This window comes from Podarcis filfolensis (assembly GCF_964270895.1).
Source record: "Podarcis filfolensis genome assembly, chromosome: 4".
Classification (NCBI taxonomy): domain Eukaryota; kingdom Metazoa; phylum Chordata; class Lepidosauria; order Squamata; family Lacertidae; genus Podarcis; species Podarcis filfolensis.
The window spans coordinates 77,871,225-77,889,421 of record NC_139607.1 but is presented as its reverse complement, the minus strand read 5'-3'; the positions used below and the strand labels follow the sequence as shown (position 1 = coordinate 77,889,421).

Below are 18,197 nucleotides of genomic sequence, written 5' to 3'. Positions count from 1 at the left end.
CAATATTGTACGCATATTGCTGGGGTCAGAGCTATAGCTGAATGTGGGTTATGCCAACCCAGTAAAGTAACCTGCTATTGCTAAACACATTTTCCTGTGGGATGGGGCAGGAGATTAAGGTAGCCTATGACCATCCTGAAGTGTCGTCCAGTGTTGCTATTCTGGCATATTTCTTATGCTGCTGGAGCAATGGGCAGGAAGAGCTAGAGTATAGGTTTCTAAGAAGCCTAATCTACCCAAGCTTTGCCACCAGCCACCAGATCTACTAAAGGTGTTCTCTGATGCTGGCTAAGAAAATAGGGAGAGCCTGCTGGATCAGGCCAATGACCCACCTAGTCCAGCATCCTGTTCTCACAGTGGTAGGGTTGCTATATTTATTCCTGCAGATACACACGGCTACCAGTCAGTGCACAGAAGACTAGATTAGATGAACCACATATAAGGCCACTTCCTATGTTCCTTGATATTGCAGCACGTGTCACACGAATCTTATTACACATGCAAACTGGAGAGCAGCTTCCCTTTCGCAGCCACAAAACGTAGCACAAATGAAGGATGCAAAGGAAGTTTGCAAGATAAAACAGTTGTAAATTTGTTTTTGGAAAAATCCTCAAAGCTATGACTAATTTCTACCAGTTTCAAAGTTACACACCATGTGCTTCACGCAGGGAACATTCCCCCACCTTCTTTTTACCCAATCTGCTGGCTGTTACTCCATCATCTGTCTGAGATTGTTTCATATCTTAGGTTCCTCCATTGTAAACTGCAATTTCCACTGCAAATGCAAAAGCTAATTTTAATTGACAGTGGTCTCATACTGTTTTAAAAAGAATTAAGTTTATAGTGTTCCCTAGGAACTGGTATTCAAAGTCATGCCCTCACTGATAACTGAAGGTAGAACACTGACATCAGGCCTAGCAGCCATTGATAGCCTTTCATGTGCAATCTGTAAGCAAAGCATGGAAGAAAGATTTTAATACTGTGTTCAAACGGGGGGGGGGGGAATCCAGCTTCTATGTCTACATGGAGGGCAGAACTACACGGACATAAGAAAACATGGGATTCCCAATCCCATGTTTTACTAGCAAGGAAAATGCAATGATGGGGCAAATGCAAGGGAGAATCAGGGAAGAAAGAAAGTGCATAACTCTGACTTGTAGCACATTACCTTTCCCTTTTCCCTCCTCAACCCTTTTTCCTTTTGTGTTGTGTTTTAGATTAAAAATCTGTGGACAGGGACCATCTTGCTCTCATGTAAGGCATTTTGGGATCCTTTTTGGCTTAAGAGCAGAGTAAGATTATTTAAATGGATAAAATAATAACAACTAACCCAACCACTTAATTGCCTGTTTTTCAATATTATCCTAGTTTTCTAGTTCTTATTAGTATCTCTGCAGGATCTTGTTCTGGAGATGGTCCAAACAGATTGTGGCAGAGAGATTCTTAAATTTAGGCTGTCGTCTCATGCCCGTGGGAGTAAACCGTGGTTCACATTGAGCCTCTGAGTCACAAATGCGATGGCACTGTTAATTCAGATTCACGCAGGTTGCACGATATGGATTGGTTCAAAGCAACAGGCACTTCTGCTTCTTCACATGGGCACGTCACCTAGATATGCAGATTATGGAAGCCAAAACAAAAAGATTGAGAGGCATGGCCTTCACAGCTGATAAATGCAATGCACTGATAGCACTTTTGAAGATGATATGCTACTATCATGCTGCCTTTTAGCTGTGGAGCCATCAGAAAAGTTACATGATGCAAGATAAGGGAGAGGATCACTTCCTCCCTCTGTGGTTTGTCTGGCTGAGTTGCTAAAAAAAGGCTGAGCAGAATATCCTGGCAAGTCTGCCGTCAGCATGGACCAAGAAGTGGTGGGGTACATTGTCCTCCTGGTCATCGTTACGCTTTTAAGCGTCGTCCAGAATGGTAAGAAAGAACAAGGGAGGGGGGAGGTCAGAAAAAGAGGCAGACATGAGCATTAGGCATGGGGTGAGAAAGACTTGAATGCATGCATTTAAATAATAATAATCCGTATTTGTACATGTTGTTTCAGAGCTCCTCTCAGAATCCCGCCCCTCTTTTTGTTGATTTGTCTGGGTTTTAAATTAAATACTTGCAATGTGTGTTCCAGATTACTTAGCCTAGCAATATTGGCACTAAGTTCCATGTTAAATTAACACTGAGAGAATGGCAGGGGGAAGAATCTCACATGTGGCAAGTTGCAGGCTGGTGGGGATGGAAATGTTCCTTCTGGTGATAGCAGGAGGTGACCGGGCTGCTGCCTAGGTTGACTGGCAGTGGGAGGTGGGCTCCCTTGGGGGGGGGGACCAGACTCTTACCTGCAGAGAAACACTGAGCAGGGCTGACACCTCACCTAGCATCAATGCCAGCATCACCTTAGCTGCTCTACACCGATTCAGTACCATCTTGTTGGTACTGACCAGCAGTGATCAACTCCCGCCCGGGAACCAATGTCTCCACTGTGGAAGGACGTGTGGATCCAGAATTGGCCTCCACAGTCACTTACGGACTCACTGTTAAAACCGTGTTTATGGAAGACAATCTTACTTGACTACGAGTGATCGCCAAAGAAGAAGAAGAAGCAGTGACTCTGGGATTTCAGACTGGGGTCTTTCCTATCGCCACTGGGAGAAGCTGCCTGTGGACTGGACCTAGGAACCTTCTTCTTTCAAAGCTGCTGCCCTTCTACATTTCCTCTTCCCTGCTGCACTGAACTTTTTGGGTTCAGTGAGGAGTAGTGAGGAGAGAAGGGGATTAATGGAGAATGGGATTTCTGAGTTGTTGTTTTTAGAAAAACTTCAACTTACATTCTCTCCAACTCACAGGTCCTCACACACAGCGACATTATACAGTGGTACCTCAGGTTACATACGCTTCAGGTTACATATGCTTCAGGTTACAGATTCCGCTAACTCAGAAATAGTGCTTCAGGTTAAGAACTTTGCTTCAGGATGAGAACAGAAATCGTGCTCCAGTGGCGTGGCGGCAGCAGGAGGCCCCATTACCTAAAGTGGTGCTTCAGGTTAAGAACAGTTTCAGGTTAAGAACAGACCTCTGGAACAAATTAAGTACTTAACCCAAGGTACCACTGTATATGCAACAGAGAGCATAAAGTCCAGAAGGAGAACAAAAAGTTTGAGAAGCAGTAGAGAGAGGAGGAGATTCTATTTAGAGCACCAAGCTGCCCTTTTAGACAAGTTTGTTCTGGATCCTGGAGGGATGCCGTTGATCACTGAAACCGTATCTTTGTTATAGTGACTAACAACTTGCAGCAAAATGTTTGGGTTTCTCGGCATTCTTCAGATGCCCCAACATGACTCAGAGGGTGCTGTGGCCACGGTGGTAGATGCGGGACATTGATTTAGCAACACAGCTAGGAGCACCGTTCTCTGTCCTGCTCTCGTCTTGAATAAGCAGCATGAGATCAGTGCAATTGTGTAAACGAGTCAGGCTCTGTGCCTGGAGGCCATTCTTCTTATGTTAAATTCTCAGGATACTGCAGCAAGGCAGCAAGGAGTATCCGATTCCCAAACACACTGAATTGGTAACCCAAGAACTACCAATTCAGGTAGGAACCAACAGTTCTTTCTGGCTGAAGGCCTTACTGAAATTGCTGCAGTGCTTTCCAAGGCTAGAGAGACATTGTGTGCATTTTTCAAAGAAAAGCACAGCAGTTTTAGTAATGGCTAAGGCAACAGAACTTGGGTATTTGCAACCCCCTTAAAAACCAACCTTATGTTTTGGAGTCCCAGCACCATTTTTGAAAATTAAAAAAGCAGTTTGAAAGAGGGGATTTTCAGCAGAGGAATGAAAGGAGTTCTTAATCTTTCCTCCCCAAAATTTCAGTGGCTCTCAGCCAGCATCAGGCTTAGATTGGTGTCAGTTGCTGCTGGAGTCTGGGCTCATGAAAGGTGCCTCTGGACCTTCACACCTTACAAAGACACCCGCAAGACTACCAACAGCAATGCTTGTTTGGATAGGGATAACATATTCCAGGCATTAATTTTCCATATATATTGACTTTCCTTGCTTTACTATCCCAAATTCCATTCCTTCAAGCCATCCAAAAATTGAAAGTGATATTTGTGAAACATTAAGTTGATATTTTGTTAAGTCGTTGTTTGATGTTACTATGTTACAGAAATATTCTGATTTATAATTTAACTGTTTATTACATCACTTTTTTGGAAAAATTAATTTGCATTGCATTGGTTTATGGAACTGTTTGTTTTTTCTGTCTTTGACATTGTTTCTTAGCCACTTTGGGCTTCCCACAGGTAGGAAAAGTGGGACGTTAATATTGAAATGAAATGAAAATAAGCCTTTCTTTTCTTCTCTTCTCTTCTCTTCTCTTCTCTCCCTCCCTCCCTCCCTCCCTTCCTAAAACAGCCTTTTTTGCAAGCAAAGTAGAGCAGGAAAGCAAGAACAGTACGGGCAAAATTGTTCACCGTGGCGGTACATCTCCCTTTGAGCGAGTCTTTACAGCCAAGTGAGTATTTATTTTGCGTGTCATGGGAAAGAGGAGTGAAATGGCCAACAATACTGCTGTAATTGTTGCAGACACAAGGCTTGTATCTAAAGAGAGATTCTGGGGCCCAAATTTGCTTTGATACTATTCCTACCTACCACCCCCATCCCAGAAAGCTGGCCTTCTAAGACTTTGAGCAGATCCACATCATACATTTAAAGCATATTCAATGCATATTTAAAGCACATGACTTCCCCCAGAGAATCCTGGGGACTCTGGCTCTGTTAGATGTTCCCAGGATTAATTGGGGAAGTCGTGTGCTTTAAATGTGCATTGGATGTCCTTTAAATGTACGGTGTGGCTCTCTCCTTCATGTTGTTGTTGACTCCGGTTTTTGAAACACAATGGCTTTGCTAGTTAGGAGAATGAGATGAAGGAAGGCTTGTTCTTATGCTCACCCCTCACCTCCTCTGGCACAGCCACCAGGATGGGTCTGGAAGGTTATGCTTACATTTTAGATTAACCACAGTTTGTTATGATGTTCATACCTGGACAATATGTGGTTAGTCTTAACCATGGTTTGCTGAAATGAGCCAACCTGAAATCAAGGTTTACCTAGCTAACAAACCATGGTTCCGATTAAAAGCTTCCTTCCCCAATTGTCTGTGTTTCAATTTGTGCATTGTACCTACGTCAAAAAAAATTGTAGATAACAGTTGTGACATGAACATCCCTTTGAGATTGCTATCTTTCTGATTTTATATTAAGCTTCCCTGTGATTGATATGCACCTTGTGCTTTGCTTCGAATTGCATGGATACATTTTCTTGCTCTCAGTATGACGATATCTTTTTCTAAAAATAATTTCCTAGCCAAAACTGCAGAGACGCCTACCCTACCTTTCTTGCCGTGCTTTGGTGTGCTGGCTTGCTGTGTAGTCAAGGTAATGTATTCAGAGCCCTCTTCACATCATCTCCCTAGGGGTGTGTACACATTGCCTGATAATGTGCATTCAGTGCTGGATGCAGGCATGCTTGGGAGGGGGCTGCGCACATGATGTTGTCCCTATGCCATCCCTGGTTAAGCTAAAGTGCATTCTGCAGCAACAGTTTTATTCCGTTTTGTGCAAAGGGCGCACGTCTCAAGCGCTTGCTGCATTCAAATATACACAGAGAGTGTTTTCTTAGGTCACCTCCTACTGGGGAAGACCTCATCGTGGTGCAAGACTGGGCCACTTCCTCTCTCCTACAAGACTTCCGCAGAATATTGTAATGCATGGGGGGAGGGAGGGAGGAAGGAAGTTACATCATTTCCACCAGAGCTTGGGAGGTGGGTGACTAACCTAATGAGGGGAGGGGAGCAGAGCACCTCCATGTGTACTACTTCATATACACTCCCACCTGTATGTACAGACAACACAAGCGGCTTTAGGCTTTCCTGCTTTAGGCAATGTTATTGTGCCAAGGGATGCACAACCGCAAATCACCGTCGACAAAAGCGCTCTGCAAAAAAAGAGAGAGCCCTGTGCGTTTCAGATCCCGCATGTGTACGTAGCCTAGGTTTTGCATTTATCAAGGCAAAATAGCAAATACTGCAGTTTCCTCTTTTTTTTATTGATACAGCAAGAAAAGAAAAAAGAGAAAACACAAATACCAAAGTACACACAGGAATAACAATAGACACAAAATTTTCTTAGCAAACAGTAAGACATAAATTGGTCTTAACACTAAAGACCCAACTTCCCGTCTATTCCATATTTCGATTTCCTATAACTTATTGCCAATGCACACTTTTATCATAATTAAACTTTTTCTTAATATATCTTAATTCTTATATCTGCCTTGCAGCTATTACTGAAGTTCCTCGAATGCTGCAACCGAGTTTAAACTACTATATTTCTATTTCCACAGGGCTCGTCCTCTGAAAGCCATAATAGTTAAACCACTTTGAATCGTCGAAACAAAATAGAAAAAAATCCTTCCAGTAGCACCTTAGAGACCCACTAAGTTTGTTATTGGGATGAGCTTTCATGTGCATGGTATCTGAAGAAGTGTGCACGCACACAAAAGCTCATACCAATAACAAACTTAGTTGAATCATGCTCAAGGTTGCATTTTAATCCAAGTGAAGTGACAATGTCTAATGACAAATGCCTTTCCTACTTCTCTTTAGCTCCTGCTGCCTTTGCGGGACTGATGTACTTGTTTGTGAGACAGAAGTACTTTGTTGGCTATATGGGGGAAAGGACACAGAGGTAATTCCCCACTTACATCTTCTCAAAAGTTCTAAGATGGCGGCTCACTTGTCCATTCCTTGTTTTCCCTCCCCTCCCCCCAATAACAAGAGATGTTCTGGCTCTCCTTATGTTATTGGACTACAGATTCTATTGCCGCGCTTTAGGAGAAAGGGCAGGATAGAAATGGAAATAAATTTAACAATTCCAGCCCATTGGCCATGTTGGCTGGGGCTGATGGGAGTCCACCAATGTCTGGAGGCCCATCGATTTCCTGCCACTATTCTAGATTCTCCTAATCAGTTTGTCAGGCTTATTTTGACATTGTGTTTTCCTTTTCACCTAGAATAATGCCTGCAGAGAAATACATGTGGGAAATTGCTTCTTTGGAATGTAGATTTTTCAGTAATGAAAATATGAGAAAAGAGCAGTTCTTGTGTATTTCTCTGTGTTTTCCCTCCACGGAGCAAAAATATACGGTCACATTCATTTAAAGCACTCTTATACCACTTTAATGGTCATGGCTTCTAGTCCTAGACTAGACCCTTCACCTTCCCTTTCAATCCTGATTGTATTTCACAAAGACTGGATGTCACGGGTGTTGTTGTTACTGCTGTATCAGCTCTCAACTGCACACACTGGAGTTGTATGATGTTTAGGCACCATTAGAATTACAGCAGTCAGTGTCCTCACTGGTGTGGCAATGCAAAATCCCTGAAGGTAAAATGAGTCCACAACCCTAAATCCACAAAACCCCACTGAAGTCAATGGACCTTAAATGGTTGTTTTATACTGCTTGGCTTCCACATACCCCATCACGTTCCTGAATTAAATATGCAAGGCTATTGAATTTTGTTTCAAGTATAATCAGTGACTATCATTTTTAATAGCTAGGATAAGATATATACGTCTCTTAAATGGAACCGTCTTGGTTACTGAGATGCATAAATTTTGCCCTGTGCACTGAATTCATCTGCTGATTTACACCTGCGCGGCTCACTCAAAATTAATTGTGCTTGCCAAGACATACATCAGTGCAGAGTTTGACCCCATTAATCTGAACATCTGAGCTCTATTTAAGTTGAGCTTGACCTTCATGACAGATAGAGAGGTTTAGCTCGTTTCTTGCAAATCAATATATTCTTACCTACTGCTTTTTCTCTCTCTTTCTCTCTCTCTTAGCACTCCTGGTTACATTTTTGGAAAACGGATCATAGCTTTCCTGTTCCTTATGTCTGCCGCTGGAGTCCTCAACTATTACCTGGGTTACTTTTTTGGAAGCGATTTTCAAATGTATATAAAAACCATAACTGGTACCATCTCCCCACTGCTGCTTATTCCTTAAATCTCTGTAGAAAGAGAGGGAAGGAGGTGAAAGAGAATGGAGGTCAGTGTGCTTAGCCAATCAATATCCAGAAGCAGATGTTTGAAATGAACCTACAAAGCTGCTTTTAGATTGCCATAAATCCAATGCTCCTTGGGACTTTGTAGTTTTCATTTAACACAGATTTTTCCCCCCTACAAGAAAATGATTTATTGTACACAGTTGGCATGTCTTTGGGAGAAGAGTAATATGTTCCTGTAATTTATCAGGCTCCCTCCTTTAAATGGGTTTGGTCACTGAATTCTTAAGTGCAAGGAAAATTTTATGCTGCCATCATTAAAAAAAATTTTTTTTACAAGATTCTAAGACATAATGCTTGATTTTTTTAGTCTTCTTGAATTTGTAATTCCTATGATAGTTAATGGCACTGAGGCTTCCATTTTGGTAGAAATAGAACCAGCCATCTGGCTCAAAGCCCTATTTTTATCATTATCATGTTGGCTTAATATACATAAAAATAAAGTATGATATACATTTTGGAACATGCTGTTATTTTAATAAAGTTATTTACAGTGACAAAACTATTAGTTTTATTCTTTGATCCCTGTCATTCCTGAAGTCCACAATGTTTTTATCGGACCAAATCATGTCCAGAGTGCTGGGTGTGATCTTGAGAGGTAACACAAAATCTTCGCCAGGTGTAAGAGTTTAAAGCAAAAACAACAAAAATAAAAATGCATGAAAGTGTTATATGACAAGCTTTGGTAATATTGGTGAAAACTGGTTGTACGAACAGATTTTAAGTCACTCAATACTCAAATGATATACAACATTATTTCCTTTTTATGTATAATATGCTAATTAACATTGATTGTTGTTGTTGTTTAGTCGTTTAGTCGTGTCCGACTCTTCGTGACCCAATGGACCAGAGCACGCCAGGCACTCCTGTCTTCCACTGCCTCCCGCAGTTTGGTCAGACTCATGTTTGTAGCTTGGAGAACACTGTCCAACCATCTTGTCCTCTGTTGTCCCCTTCTCCTTGTGCCCTCAATCTTTCCCAACATCAGGGTCTTTTCCAGGGAGTGTTCTCTTCTCATGAGGTGGCCAAAGTATTGGAGCTTCACGATCTGTCCTTCCAGTGAGCACTCAGGACTGATTTCCTTAAGAATGGATAGGTTTGATCTTCTTGCAGTCCATGGGACTCTCAAGAGTCTCCTCCAGCACCATAATTCAAAAGCATCAATTCTTTGGCGATCAGTCTTCTTTATGGTCCAACTCTCACTTCCATACATCACTACTGGCAAAACCATGGCTTTAACATTGATATTGATGCTAATTAACAAGAACAAGATAAAACTAGAATGACTACCCAGTCTTCTGTCCACCCTGTTTTTAATTTTTTTTCCTGTTCAGAGAGTTGTAGTGAACACATAGCAGGTTTCCCCCACTTTTTCATTTTCTGAAGAGCATCGCTTATTCTGCCCCCCCATGTTTCTTTTGCTAGTTCTGTTTTAATTCTGGGGAAATTGAAAAGCAATGTGCAATGCAGCACATTCAGGGGGGAGCTGTTTTGCTCACAAAAGAAAACAAGTGTTCATCCTGTCTTTGCATTTCCTTAGATCAAAGTTCATATTTCTTATAAAGCATTTTCTGATGGCCTTTATTGTCAGTCAGTGCACATAATACGTCAACAGCTACCATTTAGGGGTGGCACGGCACTGGTGACATTTTTGTCTCGCGTCTAGTGCAGGATATTTACCAAAATAAACAAACAAAACCAAAAATTCCTAACTCATTACAGCAGGGCCCCTGATGCGCTGGATGGTATTAATCATATCTTTACAACTTTCTGCCTGCCTAGCATAAACAGGGTATATAAACATTGATCATCTTGTGTAATTGATCTCAGACTGCCTTTTCCACTCACAGAGCAAGCTTGACTGATCAGATTGGACCTGTGGAGCCACAATGTCTGTTCTGTGAAGTATTATGGCTCCGAAATGTTTTGAAATTAAAAAACAAACAAACCAAAAAACCAGTCTGTAATGCTATAAAAGGAATAAAGAAGGGTCCTTTAAGTAATGTCCTTTGCTATAGGGAACGTGCGGCAATCTTAAGCAATAAATGAATGTGCCACTGCCACCCAAATATTTTTAGCCATTCCAAACACCTGCTTGTCTTTATACAGGTGATGCACCTGCTGTTCACCTGCTCCTTGGAATGGAATTATCTCCGCTGCAGCCAGCATCACTGCAGGAAACAGCAGCCCTATAGGGTCAAACCTGACCCATGCTTCAGAGGCAGAGAACAGACTTCCAGGCAAAAAATAGCAAGTTTGCAAGAAGGTGCCATTTGCGATTCATTAAAAATAAGATTTCTCTCATTCTCATGTGGCTTCACAGAACCTTCCTGGCGTCGCCGCCACAAAAGAAAGCTTTTATAATGACCTCAAGGCTGAGATGTGCCTGGAACCTGCCCTCTTGAAAGCATTCCACACGCTTTCTAATCAAAACCTGATTTGAACCTTGCCTAGCTACCCAGTGAGTGGGACTGAACATATCTCACTTCATGCGCTGAGCTGATCATTACTACATGAAAATTGGAAAGCACTTTTCTGTAGGAAATAATAAGCACCAAATATTGCCGGTTGTGTGTTTTTAAAATGGAATTTATTCATCCTATCGTATTATTTTATATTGTTGTCCTTCTTTTCCACAGATGATGCCCGATTTTATTTCATTTTGTTTGTGGGCTGCTGTGGTTTTGGGGGGTGGGAGGGGTTGAACATGCTCAAAAAGCTTCATAGAAAGATGTATCTACAGTGGTACCTCCCAATATTCATGTTCAACCTGTATATGTGCATTTTTAAGAATCCCAATCTGTTTCTGAGTGCAGTGGTACCTCAGGTTAAGTACTTAATTCGTTCCGGAGCTCCGTTCTTAACCTGAAACTGTTTTTAACCTGAAGCACCACTTTAGCTAATGGGGCCTCCTGCTGCCACTGCACCGCCGGAGCCCGATTTCTGTTCTTATCCTGAAGCAAAGTTCTTAACCTGAAGCACTATTTCTGGGTTAGTGGAGTCTGTAACCTGAAGCGTATGTAACCTGAAGTGTATGTAACCTGAGGTACCACTGTATAGTAAGAACATAAGAAGAGCCTGCTGTATCAGGCCAATGGCCCATCAAGTCCAGCATCCTGTTCTCACAGTGGCTGAACAGATGGCTCTGAGAAGTCCACAAGAAGGACCTGAAAGGAATAGCACTCTGTTGTTGTTGTTGTTTAGTCATCTAGTTGTGTCCAGCTCTTCCTGACCCCATGGACCAGAGCACACCAGGCACTCCTGTCTTCCACTGCCTCCCGCAGTTTGGTCAAACTCATGTTGGTAGCTTCAAGAACACTATCCAACCATCTCATCCTCTGTCCCCTTCTCCTTGTGCCCTCCATTTTTCCCAGCATCAGGGTCTTTTCCAGGGAGTCTTCTCTTCTCATGAGGTGGCTAAAGTATTGGAGCCTCAGCTTCACAATCTGTCCTTCCAGTGAGCACTCAGGGCTGATTTCCTTAAGAATGGATACGTTTGATCTTCTTGTAGTCCATGGGACTCTCAGGAGTCTCCTCCAGCACCATAATTCAAAAGCATCAATTATTCGGCGATCAGCCTTCTTTATGGTCCAGCTCTCACTTCCATACATCACTACTGGGAAAACCATAGCTTTAACTATACGGACCTTTGGCGGCAAGGTGATGTCTCTGCTTTTTAAGATGCTGTCTAGGTTTGTCATTGCTTTTCTCCCAAGAAGCAGGCGTTTTTTAATTTCGTGACTGCTGTCACCATCTGCAGTGATCATGGAGCCCAAGAAAGTAAAATCTCTCACTGCCTCCATTTCTTCCCCTTCTATTTGCCAGGAGGTGATGGGCCCAGTGGCCATGATCTTCGTTTTTTTTGATACTGAGCTTCAGACCATATTTTGCACTCTCCTCTTTCACCCTCAATAAAAGGTTCTTTAATTCCTCCTCACTTTCTGCCATCAAGGTTGTGTCATCTGCATATCTGCATAGCACTCTCCTCTCCTGCAAATTCCAGCCGTTCAGAAGCATACTGCCTCCAGCATGGAGGCAGAACATAGCCGTTTTGGCTAGTAATTATTGGCAGCCTTGTCTTCAGCGGGTTTGTCTAATCCTCTTTCAGAGCCATCCAAATTGGTGGCCATGACTGCCTCCTGCAGGAATAAATTCCATAGTTTTAACTCTGCACTGCCTGAAGAAGTACTTTTTCGGCCTCTCTTGAATCCTCCAACATTCAGCTTCACTTGAAGCCCACAAGTTGTAGTGTTATTCGAGGGCGGTTTATTTTATTTCTTTGCATGGAATTGTGTGGCAAGAAAGGGTTTTGCATATCAAGCTGTACATTTGAATCATCCAGAATCCCAATATGCTGTAGTTTCGCCAGTGATGGATAGGGATTTTCTCAGCAGCTTGAGAACAAAGGTGAGTGAAGTTATTCTTGTTAACTATTCCTCTCATATTTCTCAGACTGCTACTTCTGAAATCAGCAACTTAAAAAACAACAACACAGCCGTATGATGTGCTGCGACGCTCTTCCACGGAGCCTTGATTAAGCCTAAAGTTGCTCAGAAAGTGTTCCGCTGTGCAAATGCTTCTGTAATTTTAATTTACTCCTGTACGCGACTTTGCATATATTTGCCTGGTCAGAGATGTCGAGTTTATAGAACAAAGGCAGTCTCAGAAGGGATCCTAAAAGTGTTGCTACAGGCATGTTACATTTCTACCAAGAATTCATTTCTCCACAAATATAACACAAGGAGAATCTGCACCAAAGTTGTAGTGTGGAGCCCTCATGTTCAGGGTCCCAGCTAGCTGCACCCTCTCCCAGGATACTCCATTCTATTTCCCTCCCCTGGTCTTTATTTCCCTCCCAAAGCAGTTCTCCAGCTTCTCAGGAGGGTGTCTTTCCCATCTCTTGCTAGCTGCTTGCTTCCATTTAAATGTCAGAGGGATAATGTATGGAGATGTCTGGGGTATTGCAGATGGGACTGGCAAGGGGGGCAAAGAGAGGAATGTTCTACCTAGAGGAAATACTTGGCTTGAACAATGGCTGGAAGCCCTCCTTTTCTGGAGGGAGGATATACTGCAACATTTTGATGAAGGCTTCACTTGTTGTGGGCTAATCTCAAAGATTTGTGCATGCATGAGCCATTCCATTTACTGGAGCCTATTGGAGTTGTGCTTTGCTTGAGAGGTAAAAAGGTAAAGGACCCCTGGACGGTTAAGTCCAGTTAAAAGCGACTATGGGGTTGCGGCGCTCATCTCGCTTTCAGGCCAAGGGAGCCAGTGTTCGTCCACAGAGAGCTTTCCGAGTCATTTGGCCAGCATGACTAAACCGCTTCTGGCACAACGGGACACCATGACTGAAGCCAGAGCGCACAGAAACGCTGTTTACCTTCCTGCCGCAGCAGTACCTATTTATCTACTTGCACTTATTTGGAATGCATTATTTCGAACTGCTAGGTTGGCAGGAGCTGGGACAGAGCAACAGGAGCTCACTCCATCACTGGGATTCGAACCGCTGACCTTCAGGCAGCCCAAGAAGCTCGGTGGTTTAGACCACAGCGCCACCCTCGGTGTGGTGGCATCACACTGCCCCCAGTTGCTGTCTCATGGGAGCATATGATCACTAGGGATCACTAACTTGCCATGTTTATTTGTTTGAAAGAAAGGCAATGCAGTTTGCTGTAGTCAAGGTAAAGTTATCAATGGAATAGGATCCATTTACTCCCTAAGAGCAGGAGAAGAAGAAATAACTTTTAAGACAGAGGGGAAAAGATCCAATCTTAGGATTTATCAGACAGTGGAGCAAATGAGCAAAGCAAGTTACAGAGTTCTCCACAGTGGGTGTTCAAGCAACCAAACCAAAGCTGGATTAGATGTAATATCATAAATTCTGCCTCATGGCAGATGACCTTTAAAGATCATTTGAAGGTCTGGAGATCTATACTTCTAGGAAGATAATGCAGATCCATAATACAACAGAGAACTCATTACACAAGTCTCAGTCTTCTGACTCCCAGTTATTTAAATTCATTCTGTGCCACCTCTAGTCTGTATTAATCCAGAGTCAACTGCACCCCAGAGCACATCTATTTATGCAATTATACTGCTGCTCAAAAGTAACAGTACATTTCCAAGCACAATTCAAAGTGTTGGTGCTGACCTTTAAAGCCCAATGGCCTCAGCCCAGTATACCTGAAGGAGCGTCTCCACCCCCATCGTTCTGCCCAGACACTGAGATTCAGCTCTGAGGGCCTTCTGATGGTTCCCTCACTGCGAGAAGTGAAGCTATAGGGAACCAGGCAGAGGGCCTTCTTGGTAGTGGCGCCCGCCCTGTGAAACGCCCTCCTATCAGATGTCAAGGAAATAAACAACTATCTGACTTTTAGAAGACATCTGAAGGTTGCCCTGTTTAGAGAAGTTTTTTATGTTTGATGTTTTATTGTATTTTTAATATTTTGTTGGAAGCCACCCAGAGTGGCTGGAGAAACCCAGCCAGATGGGTGGGGTGGTATTATTATTATTATTATTATTATTATTATTATTATTATTATCATTACTACTACTACTACTACTACAGAGCTTGTTTTGAACAATAACACAAATTCACTGAGGGAAATGCACAGCCATCAAATATTGTCGTTGCCTAGGTTGTAACTAGGACAAACATTTCATTTGTGTTTGAGCTGCCTTCTCTTAAACCAGCGATGGGGAACCTCCTGCCAGGCCAATTTTGCCCAGCTGTCAATCGTCTGATGCCACTGGTGAAGTTTAGTCCTGCTGGCTGCTGTTTCACCAGTGTGATCCCTGTGGGGAATGTACATGCAAGCCTCACTATCCAAACACAATGCCTTCTCTGGAAATAGTTTGTTAGGCGAGTGTTTGTATAACGAGTCCATGATTTCTATTGATTCCTATGGGGATTTTTCTAATGCGTTCCTGAGCACTGAATTTTGACTCCACAAAATCCTCACCCTGTCTTAAACTGAGAAGCACACTTCTAAAACATTCCTATATATAGGACATAGTCATTTTGTAAGTCTTATTTTGGTCCTCTATCCAGCTCATGGGGGGGGTTGTCTTCCAATATCTTAATTATACAGATCTATTCAGATTGGTGGTTTTCTAAACATCTTTCCTCTATCCCACCCCACTTTGGCAGCTTCAAGTTGCCACACATATCCTCCCTCAGACTCAGAGCTCAACGTCTGCCATTTGCCATACCTTAAAAAACTTCTTCAAAATAAATACACTTCACAAAATGTGTGTGAGCTGATGGGGACTGGCCAGGCTCTTGTAGGACTGACCAGGCTGACTCAATACTTTTCCTTTTTTACCTTTTACCACATAAAATGAAATGCCTAGGGTGGTGGCAGAGGGGGGAGTTGAAGTATAATTACTATTCAAATTGTATCCTAAAATGGAAAGAGGTGGATTCTGAGTTTTTAATAAATGAGGATCATATGCTTTCAACTGAGATGGAAAAAAACCTCACAATTGTTTTCATCTTAGGGGAAAACAAGAAAGAAAGCAAAGATGATTCTTTTGTACTGTTAAAATAATGCTGATTATTCCACAAACCGTTTTTGTTGTTTAGTCGTTTAGTCGTGTCCGACTCTTGGTGACCCCATGGACCAGAGCACGCCAGGCCCTCCTGTCTTCCACTGCCTCCCGCAGTTTGGTCAAACTCATGCTGGTAGCTTAAAGAACACTGTCCAACCATCTCATCCTCTGTCATCCCCTTTTCCTTGTGCCCTCCATCTTTCCCAACATCTGGGTATTTTCTAGGGAGTCTTCTCATGAGGTGGCCAAAGTATTTTGCAAAATGTGATTGTGAAATGCTTGCACTTGAAAGCATTAATACTACTTGGAAACTTTATCCTTCTGCATTACTTAGAAATTCTTATCATATTCATCATCTTCTATCCTGACTACGGGGAAATGAGATTGACAGCAGCTTGCCCAGTACTGTCTAGGCCCAAGAGTTATGGTGTTGTTGTTTTTTAAAAAAATACAGCCAGTCAAGTTATTTTGGCACCTGAGGCAGAGAATCCCTCAAGCCCCTCTCCCCCACCCCAGCAGTAAAAAAACCACAATGCTAATATTGCTAATGCTACTAACTGCAGTAACAAACAATTTTGTGCCCTTTCATGACACCTGGAGCCAGCTGCCTGAGGCGGCCACCTCACTCTTCCAAAAGGTAGGGCCAGCCCTCCTGAGGACTAACATCTTAAAAAAGCAGGTTCTAATTTAGGGTATTGTTGACGTTTTCCGAATCTTTCCTAGTCGATTCAGACCTGTAGCATGATACTCAGTTCTATAAAGCACATAGTTTGTACCTAACATATCCCACATACCCTATCAAAGAAAAGGAAAAAGATAACGAGGCAGCAGAAACCAACCCTGTTCACATACTGTTTGTGGAGCTTTCAAGGACTCGGTTGCTTCATAAACATATTTTGCACCTCAGTGTAAGCTTTTCACACTATTCTTAGGCCCCATCTTCACTATGCGCTTAAAGCAGTATCATGCCACTTTAAACAGCCATGGGTTCCCCCAATGAATCCTGGGAACAGTTAAGGGTGTTGAGAGTTGTTAGGAAACCCCTGTTCCGCTCTCAGAGCTACAATTCCCCAAGTTACTTGACTCAGAAAATTGTAGCTCAGTGAAGCTGCCCCCTCATTTCCCTGCTGCATGTTGTATAGGACAGACAGCCTTTCAACAGACAGCCTTGCAAAAAGGAACCTGACTAACGCAGACCCTGACATTTTCTTTTACCAGAAGTAATAGTGCCATCTACAGGGTACTTTTGGCATAATCCTTTGCAGCCAAGCTGCGGTTAGTGCAGGCATAGCTTGTGTGCTGAAGGAGGTCAGAGCCCTCAAGCAACTCTTTATGTTTTGATTCCAATGAGTCTAACCTGCAGCAAGACTGATTGGAGGCAGGGATCACAGTAACAAGCCGGCTCATCGAGAAGTGGGTACAGAGAGTACTGCTGTATCAGGGCCAGCGAGGAGCTCAGGCTTTTGTTTATTTTGCTTTTAAAGTATTTAGTCTGCCTTGCAGGACTTAAGAGTTATGAAACAAGAGATGTGGGCACCGTTCACATCAGCTGCTTTGTGAGAAATGAGCCTGCTCCCCCTTGTCAGTGTTTTTTAAACCCACGACTGCGATTGACGAAATTATAGAGAAATTTAGGAGCACCCACCCCCACGTCTTTGTGATTTCTTGGGCGATTCATATCTGCTGGCTCGGGTAGGTTGTTCATTTGGTCAGTGTCATTTGGCTCTGTGCCTCTTTCTTGAGGTGTAAATTTTTCCACTAGAGTCAGAAGTAGCCCATTTGTTATCGTTAGAAATTTTTTCATGCTGGAGAGGTCCATGCATATCAAGTGGAACTGGTCCTGAAGATAGCCGTCTCTCTCTGTTTGAGTACATTTGGAAGTAACCTGTTGACTTTGAAAGTTTTTTCCAAGCTCAGAAGGTGGCCTCTGGGTCGTTATATCAGTTATATTTGCCTTATAGGATTTCTCAGCTAAGGCCAGTTCTTGAGCCAGGCTTGTTGGGTAATTAATATTTCCACCCCCATGTCCTTTTCATTGTGCATTTGCAATGGTTTGTGCTTACGATGGTATCAGGGCAATCCTGCTTTCAATGTTGGAATTTGTGGCCACAAGAGGTGATGACGACCATCAACTTGGAAGGCTTTAAGAGAGGATTAGACAGGTCGATGGAGGGTCTGGCTGCCAATGGCTTCTAGCCACAGTGACTATGTTCTTCCTCCACTCTTGGAGGCTGTATGCCTCTGAATATCAGTCACTGGGAATCACAAGTGAGGAGAGTACAGTCTCACTCAGGTCCAGCTTTCATGCTTTCCGTAGGCCCCCGTGAGAACAGAGTCCTGGATCAGATAGACCTTTGGCCTGATCTAACAGTGCTTTTCTTATGTTCTTATAATTATATGGAATTAGGCAGATACATGGCTAATACATCTATTCAGGCCTATTTGCAATGACATCTAGAATCTCCATGTTAGCCCGATCCTTCAAGACAACCCCTATACTTTGTTGCTGTTTAGTCGTT

General features: G+C 42.8%; 1 protein-coding gene across 1 annotated transcript; it reads left to right on the top strand.

Moving 5' to 3' along the window:
- Positions 1 to 1,652: 1,652 nt before the first annotated feature.
- ALOX5AP (arachidonate 5-lipoxygenase activating protein) lies at positions 1,653 to 8,709 on the top strand. The gene is made up of 5 exons (XM_083611981.1): positions 1,653 to 1,929; positions 4,414 to 4,513; positions 5,364 to 5,434; positions 6,664 to 6,745; positions 7,907 to 8,709. Exons 1-5 carry the CDS (start codon positions 1,860 to 1,862, stop codon positions 8,067 to 8,069), a joined length of 486 nt encoding a protein of 161 aa, XP_083468107.1. The 5' UTR covers positions 1,653 to 1,859; the 3' UTR covers positions 8,070 to 8,709.
- The last annotated feature ends 9,488 nt before the right edge of the window (positions 8,710 to 18,197 follow it).